This window comes from Diachasmimorpha longicaudata, chromosome 16 (genome assembly GCF_034640455.1).
Source record: "Diachasmimorpha longicaudata isolate KC_UGA_2023 chromosome 16, iyDiaLong2, whole genome shotgun sequence".
Taxonomy (NCBI): domain Eukaryota; kingdom Metazoa; phylum Arthropoda; class Insecta; order Hymenoptera; family Braconidae; genus Diachasmimorpha; species Diachasmimorpha longicaudata.
The window spans coordinates 4772657-4790803 of NC_087240.1; the positions used below are offsets into that span (position 1 = coordinate 4772657).

General features: G+C 37.7%; 7 protein-coding genes across 7 annotated transcripts; 5 read left to right on the forward strand and 2 right to left on the reverse strand.

Annotated features, from left to right (window-relative positions):
• Positions 1-1135: 1135 nt before the first annotated feature.
• On the forward strand, positions 1136-3121 carry LOC135170149 (uncharacterized). Its single transcript, XM_064135700.1, has 3 exons — positions 1136-1364; positions 2151-2531; positions 2761-3121. Exons 1-3 carry the CDS (start codon positions 1301-1303, stop codon positions 3057-3059), a joined length of 744 nt encoding a protein of 247 aa, XP_063991770.1. The 5' UTR covers positions 1136-1300; the 3' UTR covers positions 3060-3121.
• LOC135170152 (putative beta-carotene-binding protein) lies at positions 2850-5791 on the reverse strand. The gene is made up of 6 exons (XM_064135703.1): positions 5685-5791; positions 5188-5228; positions 4541-4743; positions 4182-4353; positions 3723-3872; positions 2850-3326 (listed from the first exon to the last, which is right to left on the reverse strand). The coding sequence occupies exons 1-6, from the start codon at positions 5702-5704 to the stop codon at positions 3172-3174; spliced, it is 741 nt and encodes a 246-aa protein (XP_063991773.1). The 5' UTR covers positions 5705-5791; the 3' UTR covers positions 2850-3171.
• Positions 5792-5963: 172 nt separating this feature from the next.
• LOC135170151 (uncharacterized) lies at positions 5964-8321 on the forward strand. Its single transcript, XM_064135702.1, has 3 exons — positions 5964-6831; positions 7356-7721; positions 7878-8321. The coding sequence occupies exons 1-3, from the start codon at positions 6765-6767 to the stop codon at positions 8183-8185; spliced, it is 741 nt and encodes a 246-aa protein (XP_063991772.1). The 5' UTR covers positions 5964-6764; the 3' UTR covers positions 8186-8321.
• A 231-nt stretch (positions 8322-8552) lies between these two features.
• LOC135170153 (uncharacterized) lies at positions 8553-9756 on the forward strand. The gene is made up of 3 exons (XM_064135704.1): positions 8553-8712; positions 8800-9165; positions 9311-9756. Exons 1-3 carry the CDS (start codon positions 8649-8651, stop codon positions 9616-9618), a joined length of 738 nt encoding a protein of 245 aa, XP_063991774.1. The 5' UTR covers positions 8553-8648; the 3' UTR covers positions 9619-9756.
• Positions 9757-9909: 153 nt separating this feature from the next.
• On the forward strand, positions 9910-12069 carry LOC135170141 (uncharacterized). The gene is made up of 3 exons (XM_064135692.1): positions 9910-10320; positions 11060-11425; positions 11617-12069. The coding sequence occupies exons 1-3, from the start codon at positions 10158-10160 to the stop codon at positions 11922-11924; spliced, it is 837 nt and encodes a 278-aa protein (XP_063991762.1). The 5' UTR covers positions 9910-10157; the 3' UTR covers positions 11925-12069.
• A 1306-nt stretch (positions 12070-13375) lies between these two features.
• Positions 13376-14612, forward strand: LOC135170163 (uncharacterized). The gene is made up of 3 exons (XM_064135715.1): positions 13376-13534; positions 13670-14035; positions 14192-14612. The coding sequence occupies exons 1-3, from the start codon at positions 13468-13470 to the stop codon at positions 14497-14499; spliced, it is 741 nt and encodes a 246-aa protein (XP_063991785.1). The 5' UTR covers positions 13376-13467; the 3' UTR covers positions 14500-14612.
• A 905-nt stretch (positions 14613-15517) lies between these two features.
• Positions 15518-17534, reverse strand: LOC135170148 (protein takeout). The gene is made up of 3 exons (XM_064135699.1): positions 17341-17534; positions 16982-17213; positions 15518-16237 (listed from the first exon to the last, which is right to left on the reverse strand). The coding sequence occupies exons 1-3, from the start codon at positions 17411-17413 to the stop codon at positions 15799-15801; spliced, it is 744 nt and encodes a 247-aa protein (XP_063991769.1). The 5' UTR covers positions 17414-17534; the 3' UTR covers positions 15518-15798.
• Between the last annotated feature and the right edge of the window lie 613 nt (positions 17535-18147).

Consider the following 18147-nt stretch of genomic DNA (forward strand, 5'->3'; position numbering starts at 1 on the left):
TGAAAATAATCCTGACGCGAATGCACTGAGTGTACGCGATTCACCTGAGGACTTTCGATTGCTGGCTTCATGGCGACTAAGAGGCGGTTGACGCCCTAATGGCAGTTACAGTCACTGAACGATAAAGTAGAATCAATATAACGGAAAAACATGAATGAAAGTGTTACACGATCAATGAAAATGTAGCAACTGCATGATTGACATTTTTTTCAGAAAGATTTCGGTGAAGATGACTTTCAGGAGTAAAATCAACCGAGATTATTAATCCATCATCTTTTAGGAGAGTCATGGAGCTATTGGTTGGGATAAATTATTCTAGAACGACAAATGCAAATTGAGGAATTAATTATAGGAAAAATAAGCGGCGGTTGACGACCCAGATGATACAGTTATTCAAGGATAAAGTAGAAATAGTTTAATGATATAAGCGACTGAAAGACCTCTCCTTTGATCCACGAGATTTAAATTATCAGTGATCGAAGTGATAAGAATCACTTTGGACGAGAGATAAATAAATTTTCCCCAAAAAAATCGTCTGAATTTCAGAAATGAATTGCAACATTTAGGCACCAGTTCCCCTGCAATTATAATAATTTTTTTATCCAGTAATTTTTAACGTTTAAAAAATACCACCTAAATGTATTAAATTTAAATATTCATTTTCCCGTACACTAACAGAACACATCCCATAATTAAAAACCTATTCATGCTCATGTTTTTTCAAGAACAAAAAAACTGCAACTGCATTCGTGACATTTCGTCACAACGAGAATTTATTTTTCATTCGAAGGCCAAAGATTTATATCTCGACATATAATTGTCATAGACCGTACGAAAGAAACATCCATCAGTTCATCGTCAATGACGAGCAATCCGATGACACCGATGACAATGCCCGGAATAATACGCCGGACAATCACAATAAAACCAACATTATCCATCAATGTTGTAGTATTTTTTTTTTTCTTTTTCCACCTCTGTCGCAGGTCTTTGTACGGCCATGACTGAGTTAAAAAGCCGAGCGCTCTACCGTGATAAATTCCCTATTACATCTGTGAGTTAAAAAAACAAGAGGGTGGGGTAAAAGCACAGATCGAAACACAACTCGATGGAGAAAGTTAGCGCTTACTTTATATATACACCAGCAAGTGAACAACGTTCACATTTTCAATGAAACCGGCACATTGGTAATCGCGATTATTTCGTGTACACTGTGCCAACAAGACATTAGTGAATTAATCAAATTTCTCTGCATTTAAATTTAAGTCGAGTCAATTTGCTAATTACTAGTCAGTTAAAAATGATTTATTATCTTGGTTTTTTGGTGTTACTCACGTGGTGTGGAAAAATCTCGGGAGAATTGCGTAAGTAAATAAATAAACTGGGAATCGAGCCTGCCTTTCTTGATCATCGATTGAAATCAACAGTGGCGTGTAATCGCAGCAAATAAAATCGAACATTCTTGTTAATGACGATATTTACCTTCGAAACAAGTTAATCCGGTAGAAAATTTTCATTTGCAAGACTTCAATCCACTGTGATGAAAGTTCTCGTTGCGTTTTCTCTTCACTTCAAGTGTATTCAAGTATTTTTTGTGTGACAAAGACTATACTATACATTCATGATTTTTTTATCATTTAATTTGTCAATTAAATTGTTGGAGAAAAAAAAGAGAACTTGGCCAAAGAAATTTTACTGTTAATTTGTCAGCCAAATTTCAAGTTCATGGATCAACTTTGGATAATCCTAAAGTGCCAATAAATCGATGGATATACACCGTATTTTGAAAGATCGATATCGAGTCAATCTACATAAATATTTTAAGGGATAAAAAATTTAAATCGGTCGGACATATTTGCAAAAAAGATTCAGAAGGAGATCTCAATTTTCCAAGAACAGTTCGACCAATAAAATTTTTTTTTTTGACACAGACTCAGTTCTTAAAAATATTTCCTAAAATTTTCTAAAACCTCTTCTTTAATAAAAATCATCGGAGGACGATTATTGTCTTTCGAAACACGTTCTGAATCACTTTCTACTGCAGCAAACTTTCCAATGACCCTCTGTCACTTTTTTTCTGCCCGTATAAAAATAGAATCGATACATTCTAATGAAACAATTAATGGCAATTAACTCCACTGACTATTCAGCACCTGGAGTTCAGCCCTGTCCTCGTGGCAGTCCCCCAGCCGAATATGACAAGTGTGTCCTGCAACAGTTGGAACTAGTTACACCGCAACTGGTCAAGGGAATACCTTCCCTGAAGATACCACCGATGGATCCACTCGTTCTGCCTTCCCTCGTGATCGATCGAAATCTCGATGCTATCAAAGTCAAAGCAAATTTGACCAATGTCAGAGTTTATGGTGGCACCAATTACAAAATTGATGAGTTACATGCACAGCCGGACGCTTTAACTGTTGCCCTCAAAGCACAATTCCCTTATATTCATGTGAAGGGAAGTTACGATGTCAAAGGAACTCTTTTACTGCTTACGCTGAATGGAAATGGCGGATTCAAAGGAAATTTCAGTAAGTCTTGACTTTCGAGGGAATTAAAAAAATATAATTAAAGTCTTTGCCACTCCCTAGCAAAGCCAATTAAATATTCCAACCGAAATTATTAAGCAATTAATTCTTTTGTGTCTCAGGATCCGTTTAAAATTCTCATATCGAAATTTTTCACTCTCGGTAATTTCCCAGTCATCAACAGCCGTCAATTTTTATAATTAACTATTTTCCATATTTTTTTCTACTTCAGCAAACACTCAAGTACGGGTTCAAGCTCAGGGTCGTGAGGTGACCGACAAAAATGGCATTCGCAGGGTTCAAGTACACAAGTTGCAAACAAAAATTCGCGTTGGCAATGGAAATATCCAGTTACAAGCCCAACCCCAGCACAAGGTAGCGGCTGATGCAGCAGCAAGTTTTTTCAATGGAAGTCCCCGCCTTGTTCTTGACATAATAAATCCAATAATCGAAGAGACAGCTCAATCGATAGCCAAAGCACTAGCTGCAAGGGCCTTCGGAGCACTCACCAAAGACGAGATTCTTCCGTGAGAAACCTTTACTCATGTATTTATCAGATGATAAGATGAGAATAGAAACAAATTTTATAAGAACGACATTGTATTGATTGATTGAGCGAATGATTAATTGATTGAACGTGTGTTTAATCGAGTGGAAACAATTCGTTGTATGTGAATGATCTAGTGACTTTGTTGGCTACTTCGGTGAATAAATCGGAGAGAGCTTCTTCCAGAACTGGTCGCAATTCGTCGATCAATAAGTTGCTGTTTGCATTGAGCACTTGATTACTAGCTGGTCCTGAAATAATTATAAATTTTATTTCCCTTATTCAGTAATTAATTAATGTTATTGCGACCCCTCGGTGTATAAATTCTCCCAAAGATTCCGGGAAATTTGACCGTAACAGCAAAAGATTTTTAATAAAATTTAATAAACAGTTATACTAGTGTCAATTGTCAAGGAATTTGCACGTGATTGTCCTCAGTGTTACGTGATTGATCCCTGAATCTTATTTATTTATTGCTTAGTTACTATTAAATGATTGGTTACGATTGCTTCAAGTCAATCACGAAGTAGAAATGTTGAAAGATTTATACTGATTGCAACTTTTATGATATTGCAAATGAAAGTTATGAGGCCACAGTTCAATATCCATTTTTTTTTTCATCAATAGCAGAATGTGAGAACTCTTACCTAATACTGGGTCACCGCCGAATAGATTGTTTAGGTATATGTGCGCTTTGCCAATTTTTATATTCAACTTCATTTTCTCGAAGTTGAGGTAGACGTTACCATCTCTCATTACTTTATTCGCTCGCAGAATTACACTCGACTCGTAACCAGCTGGAAATTAAAGAATGAAGTTGTCTTACAACATTTGCACGGGATGTTGAGTATTTCTCAATGGATAAGTGTCGCTATCTGAGAAGTAATAACTTGGAGAAATAATTGCTCAAGAACGTGTGAAAAAAAAGACCAATTTGTTTAGGAAAAAACGTAAAAAAAAATCCGCTATTTCTGTTGCATTCAGAAATATCACCGATTACCGGAGATATCGCAATTTATCTCGTTTTCCCACTTCGCAAATGAGCGTGGGGGTGAAAATTTTTATGTGTAAAAATAATAAGTCTATTGACAAGCCACTGAACTCACTGAAATTTCCCGTAAGATCACCACTGCCAGCCAGTCTTAACAATAATAGTCTGGCATCGATCTGGTATTTTCCACTGAATCTCAGGACATCGAAGCTCACGATGAATGTGAACTCAACATCCTCAGTGTTGGCTTTCAAGTCACGTACTTTAAAATTCGACGGACCTCGTACCTGAATTCACCAGCAAGAAAATGACTCAACGGCCCAGCGTATCAATGAAAAAAAAAAACCAGAACAACAATAAAACATTTCACCATAGGATTTCAAATTCAAGGAAAACCGGTTGATGACTCAAATGGAGTAGAGACCATTTGGACCGAAATAAACTTTCTTATATTTTGATAGAATCATTTGTTACCTGAATGTTAGTGAGATTAACATCCAATCGGGCACCTTGGGGTCCACGCAGCAGTCGAATCTGCTTCAAGGTGAGTGGCTCGATAGCAGGAGCTTCGAGTTCAGGTATTCCCCCAGCCAACTTCTCTCGCAGATCTTCAATTGTATTTGTAATGCAGTTGTTAATGTCTGGATCATGTCTCTTACATGGTTTTATGTACGGAGCTGTAAACAGTAACAATCGACTGAGTGAATCGATTGAATGTTCCCTCCCACCGAATTTTGTAATGAAGTAATGAAGATCGATTATTTTGAGGAAATTCAGTAGCGAAGTCGTCAAAAACTGATCGATCGTCAGCACTGACTTATCCTTTCACCACTTCGCTAGAGAATTATTCAGTTAACAATTAAAAACCATTTATTTTCCACGGCAAAAGAGGTCTTTAATGTTTTCTATGTCACACGTAAAGTGAACGAGTGCATGAGCAACGGAAATTTGACTAAATTCGATTTAAAAAGTATAAACAAAAATTTTATTGTCTTTTACCCCTCAAAGAGTCTCTTTTGCAGCGGATGAATTTAATATAAACAATTCAGTTGAACCCTCTCTCAAACTCATCCCATATTTTTCACTTCATTACAGAACATTATTTATAATTAAATACTGACGCAGTGCCGCGATCGCAAAGCTCGTTATCGCCGACAGAATGCTGTAAATAAACGACAAAAATGTTGATAAATCACTGAAAAACTGTCCTAGAGATTCGTATACAATTCATCCACAAGAATTTTCAAAGACAGCGACGTCATGACACATCTCACCGACCGAGATAACACAGACAAGAGGAATAATTATTGATAAATAAGAGGCAGTGTACAATTGACGATGTCACGACCACAGATTCATTGACTTTCACAGGGTGTACATGTTTGTGGAATTCATTTGACCCTCAGCATTTTAATTAAACGACACGTCTCGACAAGTCCCTGAAACACCGACGAATAATAGCCGAGGTCGATCGGAGATTAAATTATAAATCACCAAAAATATTAATTAATGGAGGTGTAAACCAATTTATCGACTGGATTATTGTTTAATGTAGTCGTGATGGTTAATGCAAATTTATGGTTTTTTACGGCTACCGAAAAATTAATATTCAACGTACAAAAATGAATGGCCGATCATGATAGCAATCCGTTCGTCACGATGGAATAGACACGTTTGAGCCGAGAAACCACGAATATAAAATCTTTTCGAAAATGATCAATTGCAACTAGTTGTTGCAGAAGTAGATTACCTCGTGCCACTTGACGGCCATTGGTTGAAAAGGTAAATACACTCAATAATCTTATGGGTTTATAAACCCGGGTGGATAGTGTAAAATGTCCGAGAGAATGTTGGTGAATTTTTCGTCCTTTTCTTTCATTTTCACGTCTTCGCTGGGGTTTCACTTCACGATTCCAATGTTTGTCTATTGTTTATGTCATTTGGGGACTTGTGACTCATTTCTTAATGCAATAATTAGCATGCCATTTGACCAGAGTCAATGGCCATTATGAGATTATTTGATTATTGAAATTATTAACGAGGAACCGTTTGGCCCGGAAATCCAGTGAATTTATCGAAACCCTTTTTCATTAATTTGTGCAATCAGTGACAAGCGAAAGTGTACAAAGTGTTGCAGTAATTCACGAGTTTACAACTCACTGGAGTTCAGTACACCGTCGATCCGTAACAGAATATTGCCGAACAGTTGGATATATGCAATCGCGTGTCATTAACGTGCATTTCAGACTGACACGTAAATGCATAATTAGATGTTGGCACTGTGATTTAATAAAATTTCGTCATTTGTATTTTCGTAATTGGCTGGAATGGAATTTCCATTTGACCATGTATGGAATCTCGATTTGAATGGACTTCCTTCCCAAACAAAAGAACTGAAAAAGTCTGTCCTTCTGCGATTCGTAAAATTTTATTTTTGCAAACACGAAACTTCCTGCTGTTAAAAGATTCTGAGAATTTTCGTTTGATTAATCGCGGGGCATGTCATATGCAAAACTTCTTTTTATCATAAAATGATGGCTAAGGTGGACCACTTTGACGTGCCATTTTTATTCGCGATTCAGGTTTTATTTTCGGAAGGATATATAAGAACGACAGCGAGGACTCTTTCCGTCACTGAGGTATCGACTTTGTTCCACAGCTTTGGTGTTCTCAAAATTCAGGAGATTATTTGGTCAAAATGGCTAGAGTATTCTCAGTGGTTTTTTTCATTGCTGTGGTGGCCAGTACATGTTACGCCCAAGTTCGTAAGTATCAGGAGTTGAAATCATTGAGACGAATAATCACGGAATTTCGATGAGTGAAATTTTTCGAAGCACTTTCACACCGGTTTTTTTATTGGTTTACGGTGATGGAATCTATACCCGTGGCCACAGACACTATCCTACAAATATCCTTATCGCAGTCCTTAACATACGGCGCAGCCTGATCAGGTGAACCTGACTAATTCCGGATGAAATACCGATCCGATTCGGGTCGGTCCGAGACAATTTCTCATCAAATTATTTTTTTCCGTAAAAAAAAATTTAAAAATCCCCTTTTTCCCTTAACTATTCAGATATTTATCGAACATAATTGAAGGTACCCCATTTCACCCCCTTCTCCCCATAAAAATAATCGAAAGCCACCATTATTCGTGGCAGTCTGCCCACATCGGGGCATATCCACTTGAATATTTTATTAGATAATACTCAGGGTCTGCGGGTTTATAAAATAATCTCCACGTACTCTCCACATTTTTTAAATAATTAATTACCATCATATTGTTCAGCGTCTTACTTGAAAATCTGCGGTCGAAGGGACCCAGATCTCAGTGGCTGCATAAAGACCAGTGTCGAATCACTCCGCAATAAACTCCGCAGCGGCATATCCGAACTCCTGATACCATCTATGGAGCCTCTGGACATTGATGAAGATCTGACGATAGCCAATTCTCAGGCTTTCAGAGCACACACACGCAACACTAAAGTCTACGGTGTATCTCAGTTCGCCCTGACCCGAGTCAATGCAGATTTAAAGGCCATGACCTTGGAAATTGACGTTGCGTTTGATAAGCTCAAGTTCCAGAGTGATTACGATATCATGGCCCGCATTCTCGTGCCAATTACTGCTGGAGGACCCATTGAAATCGACGCAGGTGAGTTGACTAATTAAATATAGCAATTGTCACTGAAAAATTATTAACGAGATCATACGAACAAATTGTCCAATCATTCCTCATCACTTTGGCTAGAATTTCAGGCGGTGGCAAAATTAATTAATGATAATTGATGACTTAATATTTTTATTCCAGAGGACATAACAGCTAAGATGGTGCTTAAATTCAAAAATGTCCAGCATAAGGGGAAACATTACCTCTTCTTCACGTCGACGACGTGCAAATTGACCATTCGTGATTACGAGTCACACTTTGTCCCACGACCTGGTCAAGATCAAACCCTCGCCGAAGCTATTAACAACGTTTTGAATTCCAGTAAAGCTGAGGTAATTGCCAGCATAAGCACTGGTCTCGAGAAAGGAGTTGCTAAAAAAATAATCCACGTGGCGAATCTCCTGACGAAGAGATATAGCTTCGATGAACTCCTACCTGATCGTGAGTGAGCACAACGAGGTGGATGATTGACTGATTATACTGTTTTCCAAATTACAGACTTAGTGTAGTAGAAATTAGTAGTCTTTGTTATTTTCTTGAATTATTCATTCATGTTGAGGTGATAATAAAAAAATTAACAAACAATGACACTCGAGTTATTTAGTGGGAGGGCAAGAACTTCGGGTTCCAGAGAGAATTCTGCGAATCGTCTGGTAACTGAAGATGTGGGAATTTTATTGACAATCAATCTTACATTCATGATTTTTTTCCTCCTCAAAACAGCAGATTACGATTGTCATGATACCATTCGTCTTTTATGATTCTGAAAAAAATTGAAAAAAATATCCATTGAAAATTTTACTTCTCATCGACGTGTGTATAAAATGTGATCGGTTGTCTATTGACTTCAGTACCGCATCACTATTGTCGCGAGAAGAAGATCATTCGAGTAAAATTCCTTCAGTCGATAAAATGGCAAAGTTTGTATTGTTATTCTTGAGTGTTGCACCAATCAGTTCAGTATTATGTCAAATACGTGAGTAATTTTTTCATTTACATTCGAGCACAAATATAATAATATATTTCAGTTAAAAGTACCTGCACGTGTTATTATTTTATTTAGCATCGTACTTGAAGATATGCGGTCGAAGAGATCCAGATCTCGGTGGCTGTATCAAGACCAGTATCGAATCCCTCCGCGATAATCTTCGAGTTGGAATGCCTGAAATTCACGTACCATCTGTTGAGCCTCTGAATATTGAGGAGGACCTGACGATAGCCAATTCCGACACTTTCAAAGCACAAACCCACAACACTAAAGTGTACGGTGTTTCTGAGTTCAACCTGACGAGAGTCTCTGCTGATTTAGATAACACGACGTTGGAGATCGACGCGAGTTTTGATAAACTCAAGCTCGAGGGCGATTATGATATCCTGGCGCAAATTCTCGTGCCAATCAGAGCTGAGGGACCGATTGAAATTGATGCAGGTGAGATATTCTTTAAATATTGATTGGTTCTATCAATAATTTATTATAAATCAAGAATTTTAGTAATTACAGGACTTCGGTTCACAGCAAAAAAAAATTATGAATAATTTTATTTATAAATAATCGTTCGATGTTTTCATTACAGTTGACATTACGGCCAAACTCGTGATGAAATTCAAATACATTCGGCACAAAGGCAAAGAGCACATCTTCTTTACCTCTACCACATGTAAATTAACTATTCGTGATTACGAATCACAATTTATTTCACGTCCTGGGGAAGACCAGACCTTCTCCGAAGCCATCAACAACGTGTTAAATTCCAATAAACAGGAGATAATAGCTGCTATAATCGCGGGGTTGGAGAGAGGGGTTGCTAAGGAAATCATCGGCGTGACCAATCTCATCACTACGACATATACCTTTGATGAACTGCTGCCTGATCGGGAGTGACATGTGGATGTAAATTTATGAACTGATTTTATTGTCTCCGAATGACAGAGTTGGTGGAAATTATGAATTCCCGTTGTGTTCTTGAGTTACACGTTCAAGTTGAGATAAAAATAAATAATGATTTGTAAATTACATAAATTATTCATTGGAGGACGAGAATTTCTGGTTTGAAGACAATTACTGAGTTCACGTCACTGTCAGTGAGGTACATTTTTCACTGGATGAATCGATACCAAAGTCATTCAAAGACGGTGCGCGAAGGTTGTGGGGGACGATATTATTATGATATCGAACTTGAAGTAATTTTATTGATAATAATTCGCGAATTCAGGGGGTTCCTCGTAAAAATTGAAAGCACTGTTTACTCACATGTCCTTAGTGAACAATCTAATATCATCAATCATGAATATGAATGACCGAATACTGGAGAATTTGCGAAGCATTAAGTGATGATAACATTGATTCATTTTTTATGATTCTGTAAAAAACAAACAAGAATATCCATCGACAATTATACGCCTCATCAACGGGGGTATAAAATGTGGTCGTTTCATCTCGATTGCCTTCAGTACCTCATTAGGCCTGCCACCAGAGTGTTGGAAGAAAATTCGAGTAAAACTGTCTCATTTTATAAAATGGATAAATTCTTAATCATCTGTTTTAACATTGTACTGATTGGTTCAGTATTATGCGCTGATGTTCGTGAGTAATTTGTCTTTGATATTTAAAAACAATTATAATATCGTCAATAAAATTCTGAAGAACAGAAGATGACTGGAGTTTGGGAATTATTTTGCGATGGTCTGGAGGAAAGGGCTTTAGCGAAATTCACGTGAAGGATATGGTCCGGAGGGCAATCAATTGTCTTCACGAATTATGATAAGACAAAGGTATTCCAAATTTTTGTTCTGTCAAATACTCGACTAATTCGGGAAAATTTTATTATAAAATTTGTCAAGACTAATTAAATCGAGCGGAATTTTGTCGCGAAATTGTCTTGATTTTCGGCGACTCGACGTTTCCTTTCATTTTTGGAATATCTTTCGAAATTGAAAGGCTGAAACCTTTTTTGTACAGATTTTTTATCCTTAGTCCGTGAGGTAGTGCTTCACGGACACAAAGTGTCCGTGAGTCACCCCTTCCAGGACGAATGATAAAAATAATTATCGATATGCGACCATGAGGAACTTTTCTGCCTCACACGATAACAGATCACAATATTCCTACCTTATATAATATATATCTGGTATATATCAAGTTCCTCACGGCTCTATATCAAAATATATTATCATATTCACTCAAAATAAATACAACCGGGGGTTGAACAAATACTTTCGTCGACATTCGCAGAATAATTTCAACCCCATTCGTTCTCGAATTTTTAATTCACCACCTCTTCAGCCTTGAACGATTCTTAACGATAATTTCATCAAACTTTCAGCTTCGTACATACAAATTTGTGGTCGTAAAAATCCAAAGCTGAATGAGTGCGTGAAAAATAGCGTTGAGTCCCTCCGCCAGAAATTACGCGAGGGAATGCCAGAGTTTGGAATTCCATCGGTGGAGCCATTAGAAATTCCAGCTGGAATCGACATAGCTGAGTCGGAAGCTTTCCAAGCGTCAGCAAGAAACGTCAAGGTTTACGGAATCTCCGACTTCGACATAAAAAGCAATGACCTCAACATTGAAAAAAAAACTCTTGATCTCAATCTATTCTTTAAAAAATTGCGCTTCGAGGGAGATTACAACGTCAGCGCCAGGATCATCGTACCAATCAATGCTGTGGGACCAATTGTCATAGATGCTGGTGAGATAAATTGTTAAGTACCCTTGACCTAAAGTAGAACGTCCCTCTCGCTCCTTCCCCCATTGGCCATCCTCCGATGCAAATAAACTGATGAAACAAAATGAAAGAGGGTAATTAATCTAGTTAAGTCATTAACAAGAGACCATTTTGGGAGGACAATTGAGGAGCTTTTATTCTTCCATATTTTACAGAGGATGTCTTGGCCAAAGCATCACTGACCTTCGAGTTTAAGGACAAAAAGGATGGCCCACATATGGTATTCACATCGATGAAGTGCAAAATCACAATTGGTAATTACGAATCTCGGTATATTCCCACACCAGGACAGGATTCAACATTCGCTGAAGCTGTTAATAGTGTTCTGAATGGCAGCAAGCAGGAGATTATCAGCAGTATTTCCTCCAGCATTGAAAAAGCCACTTCTGAAAAGGTCCTCAACCTTGGAAATAGAGTTGGCAAAAGGTTCACATTTGACCAACTCATGCCAGACAGAGAGTAAATCATGATTCTGAATTTTAATGACGTTTTCTGGCTCATCTGATGCAGTTTAACGTTCCACAAAAATTATTTTTGATGGAATATTTTTTACGAATATTTATCTCAAGGAAATGGTAGAGAGGAAATAAAGAGTTAATTATTATTTATGTTTAATGTGTTCCTTTATCACCCCAATCATCCCAAGATGATTAGCTGGAAAATATATCCCTCGCTCTGGAAATTGAACTATTTCTCTCGCATCAACATATCATTTGAATATCGACGTCAATGGGGGCTCCCCCCCCCCTTCCTCGGAGGTAAATGCATTGAATTTCCAGATAATTGTCATTCAGCAATTTTTTTCACTTTCATTAGCACCCAGTAAATGACTGAGTGATGAATGTGAATAAATTTATGGAGATTATGCTGGAAAATCTTCGAGGAAACTGTCAAAGAATTCGTTAAAAATGGAACCACTTACTCAAACGTTAATTACTCAATGATTCCACATGTGTCCATAACACCTCTACCACACAAATACCCAAATGAAGGTGGTCCTGACGCACAGCAAATCTGCCAGAATTTTTCCAACTTTTCGAGACATGACTTTTCGAAGAGAATAAATTTTCTCCGCAATTATAAACTCTAAATTTTTAATTGTGAGGGGACCATTATCTCTCAAGGACCTCTAACATTTTACTTTCCACACTATCGTGTGCATAACCAGACATTAATATCTCATGAATTATTAAACACCTTTAATACTGATTCATCTCCCCGTCTCTTCTCGTTTCCATTTGCCTGAGTAACTCTGCAATTAATATTTATATTCATCCACGTTAATATTAATGACAGAAAATAAAAAATAACCCGGTTCCTTCCGCCTTTTCCTCATCTACCCCCTCTCTTTTCACCAATAGTACCCGTTAGATTTAAACGTACTGTATATTTTATTAATTACCATTCTAATATATTCATCCATAAATTATTTTTCCCAGTTTGTTTTTTTCATTAAAAAAAAATGGTCAGTAGTTCTGAATCTTCTTTTTCTCAACCAGAACTTGATTGGATGCGTCACCAAACGTCTTCGTTCGACCGCAGTTACGAAAAATGAATATTAATTCCCTAGTTCTAAACCAATCAGATCAGTTAGCGCTCATTCTTCCCGTTCCGGAAGCGATTGACGAAACTCTGAATATTTTTTTATTAATATTTCAACCGTAGGACGAATTATTAATCGGGATGTAATTAAGTAAATCAAAAAGAAAGAATAAACCTGTTGGTTCCGTGTACTGACGAGTTAATGAATTAATGGAGTGTGGAGGTGATAGTGGGGTGGGTTTTGAGCGGTGGGGGAGACGAGCGCATGCACCATAGGTAGATTCCCGACCTTGGCCCTGAAATATACTGATAAATGATTCCATCGGTGATGATGTTGATGAAATGACTGCGGTCGATGGTATATAGGCGAGGCTGAAGCTGATCACTCTCAGTTTCTCCTCAAACATCTGAACAAATACAATAACTCATTCGTTTCAGTAGTTCAGTCCCTTTTTGGTAAGACAATGGCGAAAATTATTTTGTTATGTACGAGTGTTATTTTATTAAGTGGATGGACTCGAGGAGAAGTGCGTAAGTACTAACATTATTAATTAATTATTAAAAATAATTTAATGATTTTATATTTGTTGTATTCGGTAGTTTTGGAGGGCGCGGTCCATTCGTTGGGTTGAGCCCATTCTTAGTTGATTTTTAATTTGTTTTCAGCTTCTTATATTAATGTTTGTGGCCGGAAAAACCCGAATTTGAATGAATGTGTGAGGAACAGCGTTGAATCACTGCGGGGAAAAATACGTGATGGAATGCCAGAATTGGATGTACCTTCGGTGGAGCCATTCGTATTGCCAGAGGGACTGCCATTAGTTGACTCTGCTGATGTTAAAGCTTATGCTAGAAATGTCAGGCTCTATGGAATGGCGAATTTCGTTCTGGATAAGCTCAATGTTGATCTTGACAAGCGTCAGATCGATCTCCAGGTGCATTTTGAGAAATTGAAACTTGAGGGAGATTATGATGTCGCAGCGAAAATTGTGGTGCCCATCAATGCTAAGGGACCCGTCGAGATTGAAACAAGTAATTAATGAAATCAAAATTAATTTTCCCGAAAACCCTAACTCCCGGAAAGTCACTCGGAAAATTTTATTTTACGTTTATGCTAAGGTTTTAGTTGATTAGCAGAGGCTAGTGGCGTAATTGGACGAATGCTCATTTCTAATTTGTATTCCTCAGCTGGCGTTGTCGGTCAAGCAGTTCTAAAATACCAAATTGTGGACACGAAGAAAGGACAACGTCTGTACTTCGATACGATGTCTTTGAAACTTGATATTAAAGACTACGTCTCGAAGTTTGTACCGACTGAAGGTGCTGATGTGACATTCGGTGAGGCAATTAACACTGTACTGAACACTAATCGTCAGGATATCATCAGTGGAATTCAACCGAGTCTGCAGAAAGCAATTTCAGCGAAAATCTTGGAGCTCGCCAATAAAATCTGCAAGAACTTTACATTCGAGGAGCTCTTCCCGAATCGCGAATAGTTTATTTGCTCACCGGAAATGAAAACTGAATTTTCAACGTAAGTTGCATGAAAATTCTATTGTACATATTGTACAGAATGAAAAAAAGTAAAACAAAACAATTTTCAATTTTACGTTTATTCTTCTCAATTTTTTTGTCTATTGTTTTATTGAAAAAGAAAAGTATGGGGCGGTTAAAAAATAATTGCCCTTTCATTTTTAATGCTTAACAAAATATTGAAGTCAAAATCAGAGGTGGACACCCCGGGTTTTACTGTCAGTTCATCCACCGCAGCGTCTATCAGCTCATCGACTTCCTCATTTCCCTCAATGCCACGATGACATTCTCCTCAATTATAAAAAACATTTCCGAACGGAAAAAACTTGAAGGATCATTACTGCCACCTCTGATATATTCATCGTCATAATCACACGATTACCGTGAATCATGAGAATTTTTCTGTTCAAACATCTTCATAAAAAAACCAATTGTTCACGAAGAGCCGTCAAATGTGGAGAGCGATTACTTCAACCTCGAGGATTCGTTAGTGATAAGTGAGAGAGGAAATAAAATGAAACAAAAAAGTGAATCAACCGCGTCTTTCATGCTTTAATGTTCGTCCTTGAGGGGTTCTTGGTGAGCCTGCTATCCTTGCGTGATACATGATAATTCTGCATTTTCCTTGTTCATGATGAATCTAAGATCAACCAACTTCCATGTTCCATATTCTTCAGACTGTAATTGCAATAATTATAATTTTTATGTTTAAAAAAAATACTGAAGAGTTCCTTAATTGCTTCGATGAAGCCGTCGAGAGGGAAAACGATTGAAGCAGTTTTTTGCAAAAATGTTTTTGTTATTTGAAGCGACTCCCAAGAAATTGATCTGAAGGATTGCAACAAGAGAATTTCTTCTAGACATTTTGGTTCTTCATTGGAGCCCGAAAAAATTATTTTTGGGAAAGAGACAATTTTTTACCCAAAATATGTTTCAGAATGAGACCAAGAAAAATTTGGGGGTTTAAATAAAGCCAGCGGATATATTAATATTATTTTATTAGTCATCGATCATCACTTTTCCTATAAAATTAGTACAATAAAATACAATGTCGAGGTTCTTCGGCGGAGTCAGTCAAAATTTCTGAATTTGAAAAAATTTGTTACTTCTCTGGAGTCGAAACATTGAAAAACGGATTTAGATTAAAATTAAAATTATCATTATTATGCAACATGAGTCCCTGATTAAATATCATGGAAAATTTGAATAATGGAATTCCTCTCGCTCCGGGGCTTAATCATAACTTGCCAATCACAAAGCCATTAATCTAAAGGAAAGAGTTGATCGTAGGTAAATTGATTAACAATATTTTGTCCGATATCACGAAAGGCTGTCCCTAAAGCTCTTTCAACAATGGGCATAAGCTCCTTAATGAAAGCATCGAAATTATTGTTGATCGCATTGTTAACAACATCCCCGATGACCTTGTCACCACCAAACAAATTATCCAATCTCAGTACCCCCTTGCCAACAGTAATTTTTAAATTAAATTCCCTCACGCGGAAGTACTCCACACCGTTCATGGTCTCCGTTTCCGCGGTAAATTTGACGGCGCCGAGGCAATCGGTGAAATTACCGGTGAGACGACCTGACCCGGTTATTGGCAGTAGTAGAACCTTTCCGTCAATCTCGTATTGGCCGTCGATACTCAAGTGAGGGAGGAAGACGTCCAGAAGGTACGTGAATGTACCCATATCAGCACTGGAGGGATCAAAATCAGTAGATAAGGTCGAGCAATAGTAGGACTTCCAGAAAACCCGGAAGTCCGGTACACCAGGGTGTTCCGGAATTTTTGTGGGGTGTTAATGCATTCTGCAGATGATTGTTAGATATCCACAATAATTTTTCAATGACAAAATCCATTGACATTCCAGTAAAACAACGACTTCCTCGAATTCCCAAGAAAAAATCCAAAATTTCGATGGAAAATTGCCAAACTAATGAAGTTTTGGTATTTTCTAATGGATCAGCTGCTTTTAAATATAGTTATAAAATAAACAACAGTATAAAAATGTTGCAATCACATCCCTTGATAATTTTTTTCGTTCCGTCCAACACTAGAATTTTTCATTTGATTATCTTCGTATTTTTTTCTTAGACAACTCGAGTTTCATGTCAGGGTCTCAAAGTTCAGTTCTTGAATATTAAAAGCACAAGTGACTGCCTCGATCGCTGATCAGAATTATTCAATACCTCATAACATTGTTATAAGATTTTTAAAAACTCTTGTCTCATTCAAGAAAAATCCCAGGAATTCAGTCGCCTCAATTACACCGAGTTTTGAATTTTTTAAAGGGAAGTAATTACTGAGCTGCGGATGCGAAAGATCATAGCTACCACAAAAGTCATTTGAATCTTTGAATCGTCGTTTCAATGCATTGTGCATACACAACACATTGTCTGGGACTTTCATGATGCAACGAAAACCGGAAGTGCGTTACTCACTTCATCTTAGTCACGGAGAAGTCACTGGCACCATAAGCATTGACATCCTTGGCAGAGAGCTTCAGTCCACCCCCCTCAGCGGCGACGAGCTCCCTCAGGAGCAAGGGCTCGATCGAAGGGATTTGATACTCTGGCACACCCTTCACCAGATACGGCCTCAGGTGTTCAACGCTGGCTTTGATGCATTCGTTAATGTTCGGATCATTTCGTTTGCAGACGTGGAGAAATTCAGCTGAACAAACATTAAATAATTTTTTCAAAAATTTATTACTAATAATAATACCCTTCCGAAAGCCACCAAAAATACTCAACGACTCACATCCCCAATCAGGAACAGTATTAATTAAATATTAACTTACGTAGGTCCTTAGCAATTACAGCAACAGCCGATGTGACAAGAAGAAAAATCGTTAAGTACTTCATGTTCCTCATCGATTCCGTAATTTTTGTGGAATAACGGAACAAGATTTGTGCAACAACTGACAAACACAAGAGATCTCAACTGAAATCCATGTTGCACGGTCAATATATTGGTGACAGCGAGAATAATCTCAGGAGCGGGGAAGAGCTTGAAGTTTAACTAATAAATGTCCGCCTTCCCCCGAAAGACCACGAGATGCCAAGCAAATCAATGTCCTTCCCCTCCAGTTTTCTGTCAACATTTTCATGCAAACAGAGGCCATTATTTCCTCTCTATCCTGCACGACTTCTCGACTCTCGGTGCAATAACGTAACCAAATAAACTACGGATGAGAAAAAAATATATACACGGATTTCTTTGTGCAACTCACACTATGACAGAAGTCATTTTACTCTGTGATACGAATAAGAAAACACGACATTGGCCTTGGTTACACACGGCTAATTTCTACGTTGTCCCCTTACGTGATATTTGAATCAGAGGTACAATAACATTTTGTTGATTTTTCAGTTTTTTTTTTCATTACTTTTCCCCCTCTCGCCAGTTGATTTCCCTTCCCTCCAGGAGTGCAATTTTTTTGATAATGAGGGAGGCACGTGGCAAAATTACTAACAAATTTGTGTCTGTCATGAGCTACTGGAGAGTCATAACGTCTCCTGGGGAATAATATGGGTCATGCGACAGGTCCTGACGAGCTCAGGGGTCGGAATGACCAGTAAAAAAATAGAAAAGTTAGTCAAATCCA

Bases quoted from the DNA above. Each gene is read 5' to 3' on its own strand.
- LOC135170153 (XM_064135704.1), top strand. From the start codon at position 8,649: ATGGCAAAGTTTGTATTGTTATTCTTGAGTGTTGCACCAATCAGTTCA. The intron at 8,713-8,799 runs GTGAGTAATTTT...TATTTTATTTAG, and splicing joins TTCAGTATTATGTCAAATAC to CATCGTACTTGAAGATATGC. The intron at 9,166-9,310 runs GTGAGATATTCT...TTTTCATTACAG, and splicing joins ACCGATTGAAATTGATGCAG to TTGACATTACGGCCAAACTC.
- LOC135170152 (XM_064135703.1), bottom strand. From the start codon at position 5,704: ATGATCGGCCATTCATTTTT. The intron at 5,229-5,684 runs GTACGTTGAATA...GTTTATTTACAG, and splicing joins ATGATCGGCCATTCATTTTT to CATTCTGTCGGCGATAACGA. The intron at 4,744-5,187 runs GTCAGTATTTAA...TACTGTTTACAG, and splicing joins CTTTGCGATCGCGGCACTGC to CTCCGTACATAAAACCATGT.
- LOC135170149 (XM_064135700.1), top strand. From the start codon at position 1,301: ATGATTTATTATCTTGGTTTTTTGGTGTTACTCACGTGGTGTGGAAAA. The intron at 1,365-2,150 runs GTAAGTAAATAA...CTGACTATTCAG, and splicing joins AAAAATCTCGGGAGAATTGC to CACCTGGAGTTCAGCCCTGT. The intron at 2,532-2,760 runs GTAAGTCTTGAC...TTTCTACTTCAG, and splicing joins CGGATTCAAAGGAAATTTCA to CAAACACTCAAGTACGGGTT.
- LOC135170151 (XM_064135702.1), top strand. From the start codon at position 6,765: ATGGCTAGAGTATTCTCAGTGGTTTTTTTCATTGCTGTGGTGGCCAGT. The intron at 6,832-7,355 runs GTAAGTATCAGG...CATATTGTTCAG, and splicing joins TACATGTTACGCCCAAGTTC to CGTCTTACTTGAAAATCTGC. The intron at 7,722-7,877 runs GTGAGTTGACTA...TTTTTATTCCAG, and splicing joins ACCCATTGAAATCGACGCAG to AGGACATAACAGCTAAGATG.
- LOC135170163 (XM_064135715.1), top strand. From the start codon at position 13,468: ATGGCGAAAATTATTTTGTTATGTACGAGTGTTATTTTATTAAGTGGA. The intron at 13,535-13,669 runs GTAAGTACTAAC...ATTTGTTTTCAG, and splicing joins ATGGACTCGAGGAGAAGTGC to CTTCTTATATTAATGTTTGT. The intron at 14,036-14,191 runs GTAATTAATGAA...TGTATTCCTCAG, and splicing joins ACCCGTCGAGATTGAAACAA to CTGGCGTTGTCGGTCAAGCA.
- LOC135170141 (XM_064135692.1), top strand. From the start codon at position 10,158: ATGTGGTCGTTTCATCTCGATTGCCTTCAGTACCTCATTAGGCCTGCC. The intron at 10,321-11,059 runs GTGAGTAATTTG...TCAAACTTTCAG, and splicing joins AGTATTATGCGCTGATGTTC to CTTCGTACATACAAATTTGT. The intron at 11,426-11,616 runs GTGAGATAAATT...CATATTTTACAG, and splicing joins ACCAATTGTCATAGATGCTG to AGGATGTCTTGGCCAAAGCA.
- LOC135170148 (XM_064135699.1), bottom strand. From the start codon at position 17,413: ATGAGGAACATGAAGTACTTAACGATTTTTCTTCTTGTCACATCGGCT. The intron at 17,214-17,340 runs GTAAGTTAATAT...ATGTTTGTTCAG, and splicing joins TGTAATTGCTAAGGACCTAC to CTGAATTTCTCCACGTCTGC. The intron at 16,238-16,981 runs GTGAGTAACGCA...TGATCCCTCCAG, and splicing joins TTCTCCGTGACTAAGATGAA to TGCTGATATGGGTACATTCA.